Source organism: Heliangelus exortis, chromosome 2 (assembly GCF_036169615.1).
Source record: "Heliangelus exortis chromosome 2, bHelExo1.hap1, whole genome shotgun sequence".
Lineage (NCBI taxonomy): Eukaryota > Metazoa > Chordata > Aves > Apodiformes > Trochilidae > Heliangelus > Heliangelus exortis.
The window spans coordinates 51,425,398-51,445,228 of record NC_092423.1 but is presented as its reverse complement, the minus strand read 5'-3'; the positions used below and the strand labels follow the sequence as shown (position 1 = coordinate 51,445,228).

Below are 19,831 nucleotides of genomic sequence, written 5' to 3'. Positions count from 1 at the left end.
TATCGGAAAGTCTCATGACCAGTTATTCTGGTTCATATGTGAGGAGGCAGAACACAACATGCACACATTAATCAGGTATTAGAGCCACATGTTGAGTGTCATACTAGCTAAAGATGAACTTCTAAAATTAGATCCCTGTCTGTTGATCTGTTTTGCAGAATGTGTTGACATCTGTGTATTAAAAAAAACCACAACCCTTCCCCCTCCCAAAAAGAAACAAAGAAGCAAAATAAAATAAAAAGGACTGCTCATAGGATAATGGGAGTTCTTATCCCAGTGTAACTATATGGATATGTGCACATATGTGCACTTTCATACTTGGCTGATTTCTAATGTGTGCTTATAAAAAAGTTTCAGGAAGTATAGCCTGCAATTTTTCTCAGAGTAACAACAGAGAGTTGCATTGCATAAGTTAAATCTTCCAGGTACCTAAGGGGGCCCAAAGTTGAGTTCTCTCTCAGGTTGCTCTGCAGCTTTCCACTAAGAGATAGAAGAAAACAGCAGTTTGAATTTCTTTGATGTGACTGTGCAGAGCCCAAGAAAACATAGCCCAGAAAGCAGCAGAAACTCCAGTGTTCTGAAAGTAATAAATGTTTTTCTCCATCTGCTCTGTTAGTCCTGTGGACATCCTTAGTCAATAAATGTGCTCGACAGTTTTCAGCAGGGTCACGTTTCATCTCTTATTAGGCCAAAGAAAGCCTAGAGAGAGAGAGCCTTCAGTGATGTCAGAAGGCCTTTTAAAAGGGCAGGATTTAAGCCTTTCCAAGACTCGTCCATTATTTTATTATCATAGGGGGTGTTAGATTATGGCTTTCACTATTTCAAAGAAGCATTTTACACGTCTTGTTCACCTGGCACTTATATGCAAAGAGCTTCCCCAGGTAAATAGATGCATGTTTGCATATAATGCATGTTGTAATATTACTTCCAGTTTTTAATTGACTTAATGACGTACTAATATCACTCTAAAATGATACTAGCTAAATAGCATGCTGCATTTCAACAGCTACATGTTAATCTTGCTGCTATGAGTACCCTGCTGCTTGCATTGCTGATCCTCCTGTTTCTACATTCTGTTGCAATCAAAATGTAATTTTTTGGTGTGCCTGCAGCTTTACATATATACAAACTATATTGCATGGTGTCAGACAATGCTGATGACACCCTTGGGGGATGTAATTTTGTCTTCAAAAACTTTTTTAAAAAATTGCTTTCGGATTAAAAAGCTATATTTAACTTTCAGAGCGATATCTAAAATTATTTTCTCTTTGCATTGAAATGCTTCATGATTTCAAATGAATTAATTTTGAAGTAGATTGGACAGCACTAGGGATAAAATTTAGTTTGAATAATAGGAATTAGAGAAGATTAATGTGAATTTTGCTTGACTTGCTTGTACAATAGCAAAACAATACAGTAAAATAAAATAATCAGGGGCACTATTTTTCTTCAGAGAAATGAAATCTATAGCTTAAAAACAGGCTATTCCTGAAGTGTGAAGTTCACCATTTATGAGCAGGTGGTATGTCTACACTGAAGTCCGAGATGTGACTGCAGCTTTTACACCTGAGTAACCTTATATTGACCAGCTCAGTTTTTTGTGTCAGTACTGTTTCTGCATTCTGTGTGTGCTTCAGGACATAACTGGGAATTTAAGTAAATATCTAAGAAGCCTCTCATTGCTGAGGCCAGTTCTGCCCTAGCTTCGTCTTAGCTGCCTCATTAGCTGGTTTAAAGCTGGCTTTGGTGTATGTATTTGTGATACCTGGCTACAGCTTCACATCATGTGTAGGTTCATGGTGAGAACTCCACATCCTCTATTCTGGCCCTGTGCAGTTCTTTGGATTTGGGTAAAAACTTTCTGATTTGCATTACCTAATGTACCGAGAATTTTGAACTCAAACAGCAGTCCAGATTTCATTGGCCTAGGACTTTGTGTAATTTCATCTCTGAGATTCTTCTCTGAGACTCATACAGAACCTCTGTCCCCATTCCCTCTGTTCTCATACAGAACCTCTGTTCCCTAGTAAACCTCTGCAGTTTACTAGTACAATCCCTAACGAACACAATCAGGGCAGCAACGCTCACTTGGAAACTGTAACAAAATCAGCATTTACCAGTATTGCTATGCATAATATAACTTCAAACTTTTTTTTGTTGTTTTCAGTAAAACCAGTGCTATTGTGTTGGTTTTATACAGCTTCTTTGGACTGAAACTCTTCAGTCATACAATGGTTTGACCTTGAAAAAGACCTTCTTCCTAAAATGTACCCTTGAATTTGTATTTGCCTATTCAGTTCAGAAATTAAATTGAAAGAATACGAAATCATTCATACATGTTTTAAGTATCTGCTATGGTCATAACTTACAAATGCGGAGCCTTTCTTAAATGCAGGAGCCTTTCTTAAAATAAATCATGTAATCATGCTCCAGCTTTCTATAGCATTGTATCACAGAGAAGGCTGATGGAGAAAGCTTCCTATTTTTGCACTTGTGATTTAGCTATAAGCCTGTTACACTTTCCAGATGTATAAATTTAGGTGTATTTTCAGCTTTGGTCTATACCTGAGAGAAATTTCAGAAATGCTTGCGTCAATGGAAGGCTTTTAAATACCTCCCTTGTATCAGATAGAAGCACCTGATTTCTCACTCTTGCTGTGACATTTGTTAGAAGACAACTACAACAGATTTTGGCATTCTAAAGATTTGTTTTCCATAGATTTACAATATAAAAGCAATTTGTTTGGATGCACTACATCTGGCTTTTGAGGATTAGACATTTCACTCGAATGCTGACCTACTACTTTAAACTTTGATGGAACCTGCATTAGGTCTGAGGGATAACAGAGGCTCATCCATTCATAGCATTCACCTCCATGCATTCATAACAGAGGTTATGAACCATTAGACCCTGATGATACCTAATGAATGCTGCTTGGAACAGCATTTGGAAAAATTTTTGGGTTGTGCTCCTGAACGCAAATAAGCTGCTGTTCAGACACCTTTGAGGCACTAGAGGGCAGGTGGCAGCTTGCACAGAGGGACAGCTGCCTTTTGGACTAAAAGTAATGTGCTTTTAACTGTGGTTGTGACAGTTTTGGAAGCATTTGGTTAATTGACCTTGAGAAACTTGGATTTGATGGAGTGTTAAGCTGAATCAAGGTTGGAATTTATTCCACTGCTTTTGAGTATGCCCTACAAACTAACCTCATGCCTTATTGTTTTCTATTAAAAATAATGTTAGGCATTTGTAAATCAGGACTTCTTTAACTAACTAGAAGGTTTTATTACTTCTGATTTTAATTTACAGTAGCATTTCCCTAGTAATCAAAAAAGGAATTGTGAGGGGCACTGTAAAAATCCCTCTCCAATGTATTTTGTTAAGACGTGTTAAGAAGATCATAATTTATGACAATAGTATATCAGTAATGTTGTCTATCTGATTTTTTTTAAGGTTTGGATTTTTTTTTTTATATTGCTGGGCTTTTTCTTTGGGTAGAGGTAATGATAACCGGCGGTTCCTCCTTTCCCTCTTTTAGAAGAGCTTGAAAGTTATAAACGTTTCTTGCACTCTCTTTGGCAGCACAAACCCAGTGAAGACTTGCCAAAATAGCTGATGTGCCCATCTACTCAATAACCACTGCATTTTATGTTCCCTGCACCAACAGATCTTGCTGCGGGAAGGCTGCAAAAAGATACTTGTTGCTGATTCTCTTTCTTTATTAAAGAAAATGCATCGAAATCAGATGAAGGGTGTCCTAGTAGATGGTAGGTACAGAACAAATACAGCGACTTTCAAGGTTATAAGTATTTTACTTGGTTTATAGACTCAAGCCACATGACTGTTTGCTTTGGAAGCTGCCCAAAAGCTATTGTGCCTTATTTCTAGAGTATAATAGGATACTAGTTGCTTTCCCCTTTGCAAAGAAACTACTCTTATCTCAAAAGATGCAAGACCCAGCATTGCAGCTTTTTCTCTTGATCGGTTGCTGCATATCCAGTAATGGATTGTGTCCTACAGTTTGTCTATAAAGGTGAAAAACGCAGTTCAGTTCCTACATGGATAGTCAGATAATAATCTGCAACCAAAGCAAAAGCTGCAAGATCATTTTCAGAAACAGTTGAAAATATTTTGCAAGGTTCTAGTGATGTGTGTGAGGAGTGCTGTAGTTGCACCAGCTGAGTGTTAATACCAAGAGGCAAAGGCTGACAGAAGGAGAGAAGATCAGAGCTTCTGCTATGAAATGCTACAGAGGTATCTTCCCCTATGCCCCTAGGCACTTCCCCTGTGCTTTTTTTTTTTAGTTTGCCTTGTGTCTCTACAGCACTGATCCTAAGCACCCTCATTCTTGCCCTTCTGCCATCCTCAGAATCAGAAGATCTAAACATTTCTCATGCTGTTAATAGAAATGCTGCTTCAGTATTGCTCTTCAATTTTTAATAGCTTCTGTTAGCCTTCTTAAGTAAATGCTTGAAAGCCAAGCTCTGTAATAGCAGTATGTTCGTGCCCACTTTATAAAAAAGCAAACAAACGTGGAGTTTGTTAACAAAGCTCTTACAAATTGTTTTGTTCTTCCAGAGGAGAATATCTGTGAATCATGCCTGTCTCCAATACTTCCTTCAGGTAGGATGCTTTTCTAGAAGACAGAAAGGTTATTTTACTTTTTTCATTATTTTTACAGGATCTACTGTTTGCATTTGTCTGTAGAAATGTGTAGTCATCTCCGTTGCTAATCACTGCGTAGATTTCAGTCTCCTGTGCAAAAATGCATATGAATTCTGAAATTGGAGTGGAGCCTAGTTTAAACTTTTTGTTGCAGTTATTTTCTTACTCATATTTGACTGTTTTATGTTTTCAAATACATGGAATGCAAGGCACCTTTTGGTTTAATCAACACAAATACTTTCAAAGACTATTAAAACTACAAAACTAAGTTGTTGCCGCCAAATCTTGTCCAACTTTATTTGTACTGAACTTGTTGATTAGAAAGCTTTATGGAATATACTTTTTATCTGAGTGGTGGAAAACTCTTGGCTTCAGTCACTCCTGCCATATTTGAGACATCTTATAACTGGCTGTAGTTTCAAAACATCTTCTGAAGTTAATTTTGACTGAAAATTCAGGATATTATGAAGATGTATGTTCTGCAAGGCACTATAGTTCAGAAATACCAGTATTGTTGTTGGGCATCTTAAGAAGAAATAGTTTTGCTAGGAGGATATCTGTCCAAGTGCCTACAAACAAGGTTGAATAAGACAAAATACATATATGGACCTTATAGATATGTTTGCTGAGTGTGTGTAGCTCCATGGAATCACTTACAATTTTTTATTCTGTCTTCCACCATTTTTCACTTAAATAAATAAGCCCACCTATATGATTATCATATGCATATGTGTACAGTCCACAGCAGTCACAGAGTGACAGTGATAGCTGGCAGAGCTGAATGTGGGTGATGCTGATGAGTGAGATGGTTATTCTTTGGATGTATGGATGCTGTATGTAGGCTACCAATTGGGCTAAATATTCATGTTGGAATTGAAGGACAAGCTATGCAATTAAGGAGCTTCTTGACAGATTTCAAGATGGTGGTATGCAGAGCTGGTGTTAGAACTACTTAGTGATCTGGTTCTCTCTGCACCAGAGCAAGAATTCTGCTAACTTTTCTTTGAAATGGCTCTATTATTTGGTGGTATTTTACTCTTCTTTCTCACTAAATTTAGCTTGTGCCTTGTAATGACATGAAAACTTTCTGTTAAAAAGGTATACAGCATTTAAGCCACAGAATAAAATTGTCTTGTAACTTCCACTAGGAGTTACATTGCTCTCCATGGTTTCTATAAATGGGCCAAAAAAATGGAGAATTAATTTGAAGCATGTTACTTGATGTTTCTATGTGTATAATAGAATGTACTGCTGTTGCTACTGAATCTCTTGTTTCCTTGCCTTGTAGTGAATTCACTTGTTTCTTCTCTAGATGCATCCAAGTCCTTCAACGTGGTAGTGTTCCACTGCAGACACATGTTTCACAAAGAATGCCTCCCAGTATCTAACACAGTAAGGAGCTATCTTAATCTCTCTGACTTCTTTGCCAAAGATGTATGTGACTAAGGAAAGGGAGCATCCAATTCAGAAAGAAACTGCTGCTGTTTGAGAAGTAATTTACCACTTCCTGCAATCTGAATATGTAGTGCAGCTTTGACACAAACAGGGAATAAGACTGGTTTGATTTTTTTGTTATTTTCCACTGCAGCTCTCACATTAAGTATGTTTCATTAAAGACAAGTAAAGATATTTCCTCAGGTGAACCATATCAAATGTTTCTGATCTGGAAAGAGAACAAATTACTCAGTTCAGAGTGAATATTTAAATAACTTTGTAACTATCTTTATGCTCAGAACATGGTTTTTTTGATCAGGGAAATATTTGGGTTTTTTTCATTTAAATGAAAACAAACCAAAAAAGTAACTTCTAGGTATAATTTGTTTTCAGTTTACAAATGAACACAAGAATGGTAACATAAAAGAAAACTGAGTTTAAGCTTTTCTGTTTCTGGATCTGTCTCTGAAAATGAACATCTAGGGAATAAATAACTGGTGAATCACTTAATCTGCAAGTAACCAAGCAAAGTGCTTATAGCCATATGGTACAACATGTATACTTAACTATGTCATGAAAATCTTAATGAATTAGATGATTTGCTCAAGAAAGCCTTACAACTAGTGATATTAATTTTAACAATATTTGACATAAATTTTATTATTTGAGAAAATTTATCTGGTGTTCTCAATTTTCAGGGACAGATTAACTCATCAGGTGGGATTTTTAAATTGATATAACATGGTATATATTCTGTAGTATGTATGAATACACAGGTATCTGCATGTGTCTCAGCCAAACTCCCCATTTTAGAATTTTTCTGCTGGCCCTAGGTAATCAGTTATGTCACTGGTGACACACTGAAAGGAAAGGAATGCATGCATAAAGCATCACACAGAGCTAAACACAGGAGTAACAATAAACACATACTTAATATAAAATTGACACTGTTCAGGCCATATCCTCAGCTGCTGGAAACCTGTGGAGTGCTATTCAAAGATAGAGCTGTGACTAGGACATCCAATAGTCACTGGAGCCAACCAAGTGATATATTCTCTTGCCTGTCTGTGAAGATAATCAGTGATACTTTTGACTCTGTATTTTCCCTTGTTGTTGTTGAGGAAATTAGACCTTACTCTCCTGGAGGGTGTTGGTAGTGCTCTTGGAGTGAGTGGTGAGGTGTACTGCCCTCCGACTCCAGAAAAATCTGCTTTATTAAATTATTCTATGTCACCTTCCTACACCTATCCATGAATATGTCAACAGGAAACAGCCTGACTGTGGGCAGTAATGTTGAGAAAAGCATTATTACTCTTCATTCATTTTCCCACATTCTAACGTGGCTACATTTTTACAAGAGATTCTTGTTTTCCTTTTAATTTTTAGATATCTCCAATCCAGTTCTGCAACATATGCAGTGCCAAACACCGGGGCCCAGGGAGTGCAATCCTGGAGATGAAGAAATAGCAGCCCCCTAGTTCTCCATGCCAGCCTGTGACACCAAGTCTGTTAGGACCATGCAGAGCCACTGTAGTTTCTGTTACTGATTATTTCTGTATATATAATTCTGATTGTGATTTAAATCTGATTTCTGTAAGTTATTCATCTTGTTGAACATTTTCAGGAAAGAGAAGATGGAAGACTTTCTGTAGTAAGTCTTTGTTATGCAATTCATACATCACTGTTCCTGTGTGCAGCTCATTACTTAACTCTAGAACAGAAAAGAGTAATAAAATGGGAAGGTAAAAAAAAAAAAAAAAAAACCAGTTTGGAGATTTTTGCATGTTTACAGTTTGGAGCCATATCACGCTCAGGGTTAGATACTGTAAAGAAAGGTGAATTGCTGCAAATTCAGCTTGCCAAACTACTTTAGTCATAATTTAGTCTATTAGGGAATTGTTTCATCTGAGACCCATAAGAATCTGACTGCTTTCAGGACTTGAAGCTGGCTGTGTGGCAACTCATACATTAAATTTACAAACTCGTTAATTGTTAAGTTCACACATTAGCAGTTTACTTTGATTATATGGTTACACATTCATAGTTTTGTTATAAACTGGTTATCTCCTTAATTATCTTCACAGTGCAGTGGTTTAAGGTGGGCTTTTTTCATATTAAATTCATCCAGAAACTTAATTTTTAAATGTTAGCAGTAGGTCCTTACAGTTATTTTTAAGTGCATTTGTTGTGTATGATTGCATTTAAGTACAGGAAACACATCTGACCTTTGAAAGATTAGATCTCCAGGAGTTTCTTTTGGCCTTAAAAATTTAATAGCTAAGTTAAACAGGTCTATTTGGATATAGACAAAAAACATTTAATTTTAACAGTGCTCTGGTTTTGTTGATCCAAAGGAGATGATCTTTCAGAATGTCTGCAGTCATGTAATTTCTTTATAATGTTATCTGATTAAACATAAGCATATTTTCCACAAGAAGAGTCATTTTTCAGAAATCCCAAGGTATTTTTAACTGTTTTTTATAACTGGAGTTCAAAAGTAAAAAAATACATTGTTTTACCATCAAATTGTGGATTGTGGGGTCTAAGTAAGTAGTTAACATCATATGTTCTGAAATAACAGTATAGTGATACTGTAGTGTATTTGTAAAATTGCAAAAGTGTAGCACCTGTAAGTTCTTCTGTACCTTACTCTCTGGTAGGTACCTTACCTTAAAATTGGAATGGAAGACTGAATTTCTATTTTGTGTGAATTCATTATACTCTTTTGGTATCCTCCCAGTAGCTGGTTCAGCTGGTCCAGCAGTCTGAAGAGTGATTTTGTTGTCCACAGTGTAGATCTGTATAATACTGGAATAATATTTGAAGTGTTATTAGAAATGCTAGGATGTATTCTGTATGGTTACAGAGACAAAATTATCATTAAAAGGAAAGTTCTCTCAAAGACATAGCAATCATATTCTTTTGTGGCAATGCAAACAGATGCAGAAAACCCAAAAAGCAGTACAGGCTTTTAACGTATATGTGATAGGTGGAATAACAGAAGGATAGAAGCTTTGTACTGCAGAGCATAGTCCATATATATCAAGCTTCACCCTTAGGAATTAGTGCCTTTAGCAGTTCATTTTCAGCATCTGGTACATATTCTCAGGTATATTGTTCATTTATCCTTTCTGAACTACACTGATCAGGAAAGCTGCTTTGATTCCTAGTAAATGAAATGCTCCAGTGAGCTCAAGAGCTGTTTCACTGTGATATTTTGAGCTATTGCATGGCTGTAGACAAGTTTAGAAATCTTTTTTAAAAAACACTTGCTCAGTAGCTCTAAGCAGCTCTTCTCTGTTATAGCCTAAGAATGCACTGTGCAACACCATAAGCTGTCAGCTTGGAGGAGGAACGAGTCAAATTACTCCTGTGCAGTTATGCTACAAAATGTCCTATAGCTCAGTTATATGATAATTTAAAGCAGGTATATTGTTTACTTTAGCATGGCCTTAAATTCCCTTATGCACTTGAGTGTTCAGTGATTCATTTTGCTAGCCTGGCATCACTGGCAATCATACTGCCTTATACCCTGGCATATTCTTTGCATTATGCAAGTAATTTTAAGTCACTGTATGAAAATCTAATCAAAATCTTGTCTAAATCTAAAGCTTCTTTCATTTGGGCTTCAGGGACAAGTATTTCTCTATTCCTGAATTCTAAATTTGGTCATTAAGATTCAGGAAGAAATGCACAGTCCTGACTTTGATACACTTTTCTTCCTAAGAGGCCTTCACATCATAGCAAATGTCTGAGGTTAGAGCCTAAAATATTCAGCTTTTCTTTTATGGAACAGTTCTGCCTGAGAAGTAGCCTTAAAGTTGTATAAACCCTTTAGAAAAGTGCAGAATAGCACCCAGTTTCACCAGATCTTAAGATGTTAATCCCATTATCAAATGCTTTTTCTCATAACCTAAGGTAAACTTTAGGTAAATCTAACAAGGAAAATACTATTTTTTCACTAGTCATGCAGTTAAGTCTGAATTCTTCAGTAGTGACCATAAAAGCTAACTGAAAGGATATGTGACAGATCAAGAACGTATTGGTCTACCATATCAAAGAGACAAAAGTATTTTGGTTATAATGAACTTTTGGATGATTTTTCTCATCTGTACTCATTTTAATATTTTGAGACCCACAATGCTGTATGATAAGCTTGGTAGCAAAGTTGAGAAGCACTGAAGATTTTGGTGGGCTCAGAAGCCACAAACTAGTGGTCCTTGGTGAACATGAGGCTATTTAGTCCAGCTAAGAGCTCAGTAAAAACTGGAATCATCAGCATAAAGGTTGAATTCTGTAAAAGCAGGAGATAATCTGTTCCTAATAGACTTGTGGGGACTGGGAGGGACCTGTCAGGAGTAAAACTCTGGCAGTAATTTGTGGGATGAGTAAGAAGTGCCTGTTTTTTATTTATTGGGTGAACTTTTTGTGACTGATAGGCAAAGTTTGAAAAGGACTGGGACAAGCTCTGTAGATCCTTTGGCTTTTCTTGAGAGGTACATAACTGGCTTTTGCCATCTGAATTCAAAGGAACTGGTATTGCAAATAGCCTCTTAAATGAAGGCCTCACATTGGATCTCCCACCTCTGAAATACTGGGATTTAACATTCAAGTATTGTATGTCTCAGTCACCTTGGAAAATCCACTCTGTCATCTCTCCAAGCTGTTTGGACTGATCCTTCCCTGTGTCATTTAATAGCAGTTTGAAAAAGTAATCGCAGGAAATTGAAAAAAAAAAAAAAAATCAGGAAAATTGTTACCTAATGCCAAACAAGAACCATTATCTAAATGAAAAAAATCTCTCTGAGGAAGCCTATTTTCCCTCTCTGCTATTCTATCATACACTTATGACTTCCTGTCTATACGGGATAACTTTTACCCATGTTTGCAGATGCTAGGATGCAACAACAACAGCATGGTCTCTTCCAAACTAGACGAGCCCCCTGGAGCAGATCTTCATCAGATACTAGCTCTAAATCAGTTGCTGTACTCTCAAAACAATTTAAATGGAACGTCTGAGAAACAAAGTGCCACATTTAGAGAGTAACTCTTTATGTACTTTGGGGATTGTCTTCTTACTCTATACTGTGCCATGAAGGATTAATTTTCTTTTGGTGTTAGAGAAATCTGTAGACAATATTTTTTTTATTTTCAAGACAATGTATGTTTACTTTTACTACAGTCATAAATTATGCAGAAAAATGTGTGAGAAGTTCTAAGAGACATCAATGAGTCACAGTGGGGGAGACCTAAATATAGTCTGAAAAGGCTTCAATAAATGGCAGTCATAATAAGCTTTTGCAATGGAGCATGTCTTAGAGGCTCTGATGTGTTTAGGATGTGATGTACCCCAGGAATCTGCAATCTGAAGGGACAAGGCTGCCAGTGGCTTCTGCTCCTGGTTTGTACTTAGGGTAAGTTATGGTACAGCAGCATGAGTCAGAAATGTGCTGAGTGGAAGTAAGTACCCCTGCAGCCTGGAGAAATTGCCAGAGGTGGAGGTATAATAATTAAGGGATAGAAAGTGGCAAGAGCTGCAGAGAGCAGTTAATTTGTTGGATTACATTTCTTCCCAGCCTTGTGCTAGCAGAAGGCATTGAATACCCATACGTGTGCCACAGCCTAGGCACTGGCCCTGTCACGCTCTGAGAAAGAGGCATATACCCTCTGATGGGGGTGAGAACTGTGGGTCATCTTGAAATAACTGGACCATCTACAGAAATTTGCAAGTGTGGAGTGCTTTTTTTTGTAGTCTTCTGTGTTCATCCAGTTGAGCTGGGTTTCCTCAGGATGGCAAAACCCCACATCTCTGACACTAGTGAGACAAAGATCAAGCCCTCACTCTGAAGCAGGATGTGCTCCTCATCTGAATGTCTGCAAGTCTTTTGGAGGTGAGCGCAATGCCTTCTCATTTCTTCATGGATTGTGTTTCTCCTTGTACTCATTTTTAGAAATGCTTGATCTGTTTCCCATGGAAAAACATTCTGAAACACAAGAACATTAAGAACAGCAGTACTTTCTCAGAGAGAAGGTCCCTGTGGCCCCATACTCCTGAAGTGGCCAACCATAGATGTCTACAGCACAGCATATAAGCAGTGCTTCTGCCAGGGTCCTGGGAGTACTCACAGGCCTTAATGGCTGGGATCAGCTTCCTTTGGGATCTGCAACCCCCACAATCTCCTGCCAGTGCCCAGGGAACATGTCTCAGCTCACCCTGGGGCTCCCAGTCCCTGCCTGAGCAGTGCAGTAGGTGTTTAATCTGTGCCCCTGCCCCCTGAATGGGCCTGGAACCTGCACTGCAGAGAGCTGCTCTCCTGGATGGAGCCTTCAGAGCTAGATGAGAGCTTGAGGTTTGTCATACCACAACTGTACTGTTCCCTAACCTCATTATGACTTGAATAATAATGAGACCCAGGGCTCTCATGCCAGGGTTCTTGGGTTGCTCCTTGACAGGAGACTCAAGGGGACAGGAGACATCATGGTGCCCTGGCAGCCAAAAGGGCAAACCACATCCTGGGGTGCATCAAACATGGTATAACCAGCTGGTCCAAAGAGGTGATTATCCCACTGTGTTTACTGCTGGTGAGGCCTCACCTTGAGTATTGTTTGCAGTTCTGGGCCCTATAACTTAAAAATGATGTTAAGATCCTTGAACTCATCCCAAGGAGGGAGCCAAAGCTGAGGCAGGGGCTGCCAGGCCTGTCCTCTGAGGAGCAGCTGAGGGCAAACTGAGGGTTTGTCTGGTTTGGAGAGAAGGAGGCTGAGGGGCGACCTCACAGCCATCTGCAGCTTCCTGAGGAGGGGAAGTGGAGAGGGGGGTGCTGAACTCTTCTCCCTGGGACCCAGTGCCAGGACACGTTGGAATGGCTCAAAGCTGCATCTCTCAGAAGTTCAGGTAACACTGCTGAGAGGGTGGTCAAACCCTGGAATACCCTTCCTTCTGAGAGACCCCATGCCTGTCAATGCTTAAAAGACATTTGGACAGCACCCTTAACGCCATGTTTGAATTTCTGGTCAGCCCTGAAGTGTTCAGGCAGTTGGATGAGATGTTTGCTGTAGGTCCCTTTCAGCTGAACCTTTCAGCTAAGTGTTGTTCCCTGTGCTCATCATGAGTTGGCAAAATGATGAGAGTGTTATTTGCCTGAAATGTCAGGAGTTCTTCAGCTCCAAAACCACTTTCAAGGACAAACAACACAAGCATTACAAGTGGAAATGGGATTTTATTTCTGTTTCTCTGACTGTCTCAGGGGTGATGCTCACAACATTAACACAAAGCACATGTGCAGCCAGGAGCAGGCTGGTGCATGCCTCACCTTTAGCTGGAAAGAACATCCCTTGCTGTCTGGCAAAGGCAGCCACAGAGCTGCAGAAAGTAGCAGCAGGAACACAGGCCAAGCTGTCCCTGTCTGCTGAAGAGCGATAAGGTGAAGACGGAGGGTCAGGACCAACCACACACAAGAGAAGAGGAATAAAAAGAGGTGTGTGGTAGCATGGGGTATTTCCAAAGTGTGACACGTAGCAATGACAAACACACTTTTTGTATTCCCAGACTTGCTCCTTTGCCGCTGTGCTCCTTGTCCAGTGATCCACGAGAAGCTCTCGTGCCCGCCCGGCGCTTGTGCTGCACGCAGGGAGAGCTGGAAAGCGGCAGCTCCGGGTGGTGCAGCCAGGCTGGAGCCCTTCCAAGCACAGCCTGGTTTGCACCAGCAAGAAACCAGGCTGGAAACAGAGCCAGGGGAAGAGCAGAGCTGCTCCCGCCCCAAATGGGGAAGAGAGCCCGAGAGAGCTCTGGGGGTGCCAGAGCAGCAGGCGAGAACCGAGCTGAAAGGGCCCAGAGGAGCCCTGACAAGGGGCTGTGCTCAGTGCTACAGAGGAAGGCAAAAAAGCCATGGACACTTTCTAGGCCCCAGTGGGGGAAAAAAAGCCTTCCTCCCCTCAGCTGCAGGGCACGAGAGGCCACGGTGGTGGTACAGGAGCATCAGGCAGTAACCCAGCCCAAATGGGCCAGAGGAGGCCTGGCAAGGGGTCATGCTCAGTGCTGCAGAGGAAGGCAAAAAACCCCTGGGGCCCAGGGCCAATCTGCACTGAGGGAAAATTCCTTCCTAACCCCAGCAGAGCTGCTCCCTGTGCATGTGAGCAAGACTGCCTCCTTGACACAAGGGCTGGTCACTCCTCCCTGGAGATGCCCAAGCCATAATCTCCCTCAAATTGGAGCAATCTCAGGGGCTTCCCAGAGTGTCCATGTGCCCCTGCCCTGATCGACTTTGGGGACAAGAATCCTGCCTGTGCCTGCTGGGACACCAGTGGGTGCTCCAAAGTACTGGGACCCCTGGCAACATCTCTGCATCCCCTTTTTTACTGCTGTTGCCCCAGGCTCCAGAGGAGATGAAGATGGCAACCTCTGTAGTGCTCCTCAAGAAAGCATGCCCTTGGTCTGGCCATGGCTATCCTGCTGAAAAGGATTTCTATCCATTAGATGAGCCTTGCAGCAGAGAAATTCTATCATTCTAGTCCAGAATGACTTTGGTCTCCCTCCCTCAGCCTTTGGTCTCCCTCCCTCTGCCCACTCCAAGTAATTCCAACAGTTCATCAAGGACTTCCTCTGGGATGTCTTCAGGCTGCCCCCAGGCAGCCTCTGGCTGTGTAACCCAGGAGGATGCTCCCTTATATACTGCCCTCAGGCACTGCAACTGCTGTGTTGCCATGGTGACACGGTGACATGGGGGTGATGGAGCCCCCCATGTGTAGCCCTGTCCACCACAGCCCTGCCTGCTGCCCCTCCCTGCAGCACCCCTGTTGGGAAGGCCTTTGGGGTGCTGGCCCTGAGGCATTCCTTGAGCTCAGGAGCCCCAGGGGCTGTCCTTGCCACATCAGGCTGCTTTGAAGCTATTATTTTTTGCATCAGCTCAGCAAGCTGATGTAACACCTTTTCCTTACTGATCAATGGAGGATGAAACTGGACACTTACTTGTCCCTAAGTACCAAGGAGGAATCAATGAAAATACATGGCAAGTGTTAGTAAAAGGAAACAATGGCAAGCTCGTCTCTGGAGAAGGGCAGGAAACAAAATCACAATTAGGTACTGATTTCATTTTAAGAAACAAGATTTGTTTTATAAACCATGCTTAAAGCAGGCTGTAATACCTATTCTAGATGGCAGAGATTAGGGGTGATGGGTTCAAGTCAGACACCAGCATATACAAAATCCTCTGCAGCCATTTTAGAGCTTAATGAAAGTTCTGCTTTATACAGTGCATTGTATTTAACTGTCTCTCCCTCTGGTTTACTTTTCATTGTAGGACTCACTTGCCTTTATCAGGCTGAGAAGCAGGTGCCTCCTCCATGCTCAACAGCCACACTTCCTATCTATAGTTGGCTCAGTTGGCTCTGAGGCTGCAAACTGAGGTCAGGAGGACCCTTGATTGCTGAACTCCACATTAGAGCTTTGGAAACATGAGACAGATTTTGTTCCTGCTGAAACTGATGACAAATTTTACTCAACTTAAATGAGGACAGCATCTGGCCCTCCTTAGTAGTTTGCATTTTTAATAAGTATTAGTAAATTAATTAGATCAGGATCTTTTCCTTCTGAGCTGGCTGTGATAGTCTGTAACCACCTAGACTCATGTATTACAAAAGGACTTCAAGAGTGGAGTTTGGTGGTCATCCACAGGATTCACGGCTGAAGAGGTTTATGATTCATTCATCTTTCTAGGAAAGACTGAAAAGCTTTTTAATTAATAATGTGTATTTCCAAAACTGTATTAATACAAAATCATAGGGTCATTTAAAGAGATTATACTTTGTGTGGCTTCTTTAAAATATGAGTGTGTTGATAGTTGTAGCTGGTTTTAAATACTTTTTCCCATATGTTGCAGTGCAGTGTTATACTTCAAAGGCTCATGCTGCTAGATCTGAAGAATCATAATCTAGTGTTTCATTATGAGATTAGGTAAAAAAATTAAATTATCAGGAATCCTTAAACAGATTTTTCTAGATATTGAACCCTTCCTCTCTCCCCTTGTGCTTCACCCCAACCTGTTCTTTGTGACTGCAACCAGCAGTGATGAATTAAATCAAACCATGCTACTGAACTCATTTAATATTCATTCAGTTACAAGCTTACAATTCAGTTACAAGCTTACAATTCATGCAGTGGCAGGTGACAATGTTTGCTTATATATTTTGTTAGGAATGAAAGCAATGAATGAAAGGAATGTTAGCAAATGAAATCTACAACTGGTTGCTGATTTCTAGTTTGATGTTATGTTTATCATTTGATTCTGGTCCACTGCAAATTTCTGTATGTATATAGCTTTTTTAAATAAAACAAAACAAACCCACAAATCCCTTCCTACTTGCTGTTTTTTCCAATGTGATGGTGGCTTTTTCATCATATAAGTATTCATAGTAACTGTTGCCAGCACATGATCATATATAAGAAATAAACTAACAGGGGTTATGAATATAAAACACTTAGGCCATATAAAATCCTCATGGTAACACTTCAGAAATATTCCCAGCAGCTGAAACATGAAAAGTAGAAAAGCAGAGTCTTAAAATATACTTGTGAAAATAGTATAATGAAAATGGATTTAAGAATATAACGAAGTGGATTCTATCTAAGCTGTCGTGGAAATAAGTTCCTGGTACTGAAATAAGTTAGAAATGCTTTAAAGAAGACTAATGAGGAATTTTGTTAGTCTTCACCCAGAAGACTCTAAGAGTGAAGCTGCAAAAACTCTGTAAAGCAAAAAGACAGATTTGATATGTTTCAGGTAGGGAACAGTGAAAATTAAGAATCTTATTAAAAGAAATCTGAAAATCTGTAATTAGGCAATATAAAATCCAGAGCAAGATGGAATATATTTAGGAATGGGTTTTGGAAAAGATTTCTTGAGGTCATCTAGTCCAGGATTGTGGTTTTGTTGAGAAGAAGATATCAGTAATACATAATTACATCAACATTAAAATTCTGTAGAAGTATCACAGAAAATGTGAGCAAGAGGCAGGCACTGTACATTTAAGAAAAATTAGAATCAAAAGAGGTAAATAAATTAATACTAGCAATAGGTAACAGAGAATCAGTAATAACCTGAAATACTATGTCTACATATAAAGCATAATAATAGTAGGGTTATACTGTCAGCCACTTGACCAATGTCAATGATCAATGTGATAGTAGGAAGTGCAAAAAGTAGAGGACAGAAATGGCAGTAGCACTGTCAGGCTTCAGCCACACTTCTGGAAATCACCATGAGGCATCATGAGAAAACCACATTTTCTGTTCTACAGAAGACTACCCCTTAAAGCACATCATCAGAAAGCAGAGAAGAGGAGTTCCTGATTTTTGCTCTGGGAACTGCAAAGAGCCTGAAAGCTACAACTGAAAGGCACTGAGTAAGAAAGCCCTGTGATCAAATTCAATGTCCCTGCAAGATAAAGTAGCAAGCAAGTAGTCTGTTACAGCAAATGTTAACTGTTATAAACAATAACAAAAACTAAACAAAACCAAAACCTACTTGAAAATGAGAGAGCAACTCAAAAGCCATAGTTAAGTGTTTACACGTGGTATGAAACACATTAAATTCATGATAGTGGAGTTTTTTAAAAAGCATTTCCTCTTTCCAAAGCAAGCCTTGAGAGCAAAGAGAGTATTTAGACATAAACAGATCTCCTTTGAAAAATGCACACTGTGTCTAGAAGAGAAAAACAGAAAAGAACATCACATTCTTGCAAGTTAATATCAAGTCATAATAAAGTAGGCCAAGAATCTCAATGAGAAAGCAGTATGCTAAAACTGGAAAAGCTTGCAATAAAAAAGCCATCAGCAAGCTGTATATAAGGCCATCTGTGGAAAATGCAAGCAAAAAAAGGATTTCAGTAAAGAAAGGTCCCAGCAGTACAAAAAAAATTTTTTTGAAGTAAGTATTGAATACGTATTTATTATGAAAGCCTTCGGGGAAAGCCTAGAGTGGAGCTTTTTTTGACATAGAAACTTCTGAAATTAAACTGTTGAAAATATAGAGGGAAAAAAAATAATAAAAGGTATCAAACCACCTGCATCAGTAGGTATTCACCTAAAACTGGTGGATCTCAAAACAGGATACTGCTATGTGACTAACTGTGTTGTGTAAATTGTAAACTGTGTGTGTAAACTTGATGTGTAAAGTCCTAATACTAAAAGCATAAAAAGTAATAAATATGGCTCCATGACAAATCCACAGAAATATAGACTAGCACTTCTCACATCTTCACTGGAAAATCAATATAAGTGCTATTAAAGAAAAAATGTCTATCCTATATTGTTTATTGAGGAAAAGTGAACATGGATTATGGAGATGGAAGTTATGCCTCTCACTTATCAGTGTTTCTAGAAAGACTTGATGAACCTGTCAACAACTGGCTCAGATAGTAGTGTTCTTACACTTAAAAGAAACCCCAAAAGCTCAAGTTAAAATCATTCAACAGAATTAAAAATACAAATAAAATGTGTTTACCTTGAAAAACAAAGGAAAGGTTTTGTAACAGATTTAAATCTGTTTCAAATGGAAACTGATGTCAAATCGGCTTTCTCAAGGAAGGACTGAGTGCTGATAAAGTTCCACAGCAAAAACTGTTCAGGTTCAGGGTGTTCAACATCATCAGTGGTCATCTGGAAATGGGCTGGATAGTAAAAAGAAAAGAATTTGCTTAAAATATAAAAGTAGCCAGAGTCAAAGCTGAAAGCTCACTGAGGACATTTTTTAATCACTATTCTGGAGGCAGAGGTCAAGTGCACCATTAGTAAGTTTGCTTAGGATACAAAACTGGAAAGTGCTGTTGACTTTCTTGAAGGACAAAAAGCCTTACATGGGGAGCTGGGTAGATTGGAGCATTAAGCAGTCATGAATGGCATGAAATTGAACAAGAACAAATGCCATATTCTGCAGCCAGGGCAGAGTAAAGTCCTTGAACACATCCCAAGGAAGGAGCCAAAGCTGGGTCAGGGGCTGCCAGGCCTGTCCTCTGAGGAGCATCTCAAGACATGGGGTTTGTCTAGCTTGGAGAGAAGGAGGCTGAGGGGCAACCTCACAGCAATCTGCAGCTTCCTCCTGAGGAGGGGAAGTGGAGAGGGAGGGGCTGAACTTTTCTCCCTGGGACCCAGTGCCAGGACACATTGGAATGGCTCAAAGCTGAGCCTCTCAGGGGAGGTTCAGACTTGACACGGGGAAATGTTTCTTTATCTAGTGGGTAGTCAAATCATGGAATGGGCTTTCTGGAGAGGTGGTCAATGCCTGTGCCTGTCAGTGCTTAAGAGGTATTTGGACAATGCCCTTAATGCCATGTTTGAATTTTTGGTCAACTCTAAAGTGATCAAGAAGTTGGACCAGATTATCCTTGTAGGTCTTCCCTTCCCCTTCCCTTTCCTGAAAGATTTTGTCCAGGGACTGGGAATCATTCAATTCTCACCGAATTTCATTATTAGAAGAGGAAAAAGAGCCAAGAAGAGCAAAACCAGCAACTCAAAGATGATGACAGATCTTAAATTAGGTCTTTGGGGACTGAGACCTAGGAGTCGCTACATGAAATTAAAAAGATGTCTCCCCAGCAGCCATAGGCAGCTGAAGAGCAAGCTGAATGGTGAAGTTATTAGTAAAAAGCAGAGTGAATGCATCACAAAATATTGTGCTGCTGCACATTTCCTTGTTGTCTTCACTTGCTGAGTTTCATATGAAATCCTAGTTTCCC

The 19,831-nt window shown here is 39.7% G+C and overlaps 1 protein-coding gene across 2 annotated transcripts in view; it reads left to right on the top strand.

Annotated features, from left to right (window-relative positions):
* The window catches only part of VPS41 (VPS41 subunit of HOPS complex), a 95,584-nt gene extending 86,582 nt beyond the window's left edge, over positions 1 to 9,002 (top strand). The window contains exons 26-30 of one of the 2 annotated variants that reach the window (XM_071736144.1): positions 3,669 to 3,768; positions 4,580 to 4,624; positions 5,979 to 6,058; positions 7,487 to 7,709; positions 7,753 to 9,002. In XM_071736144.1, the coding sequence (XP_071592245.1) occupies positions 3,669 to 3,768; positions 4,580 to 4,624; positions 5,979 to 6,058; positions 7,487 to 7,567 (306 nt within the window). In that variant the 3' untranslated portion in view covers positions 7,568 to 7,709; positions 7,753 to 9,002. Of the gene's footprint in view, positions 1 to 3,668; positions 3,769 to 4,579; positions 4,625 to 5,978; positions 6,059 to 7,486 lie in introns of both variants that reach the window. The other variant, XM_071736145.1, reaches the window with a different exon arrangement.
* The last annotated feature ends 10,829 nt before the right edge of the window (positions 9,003 to 19,831 follow it).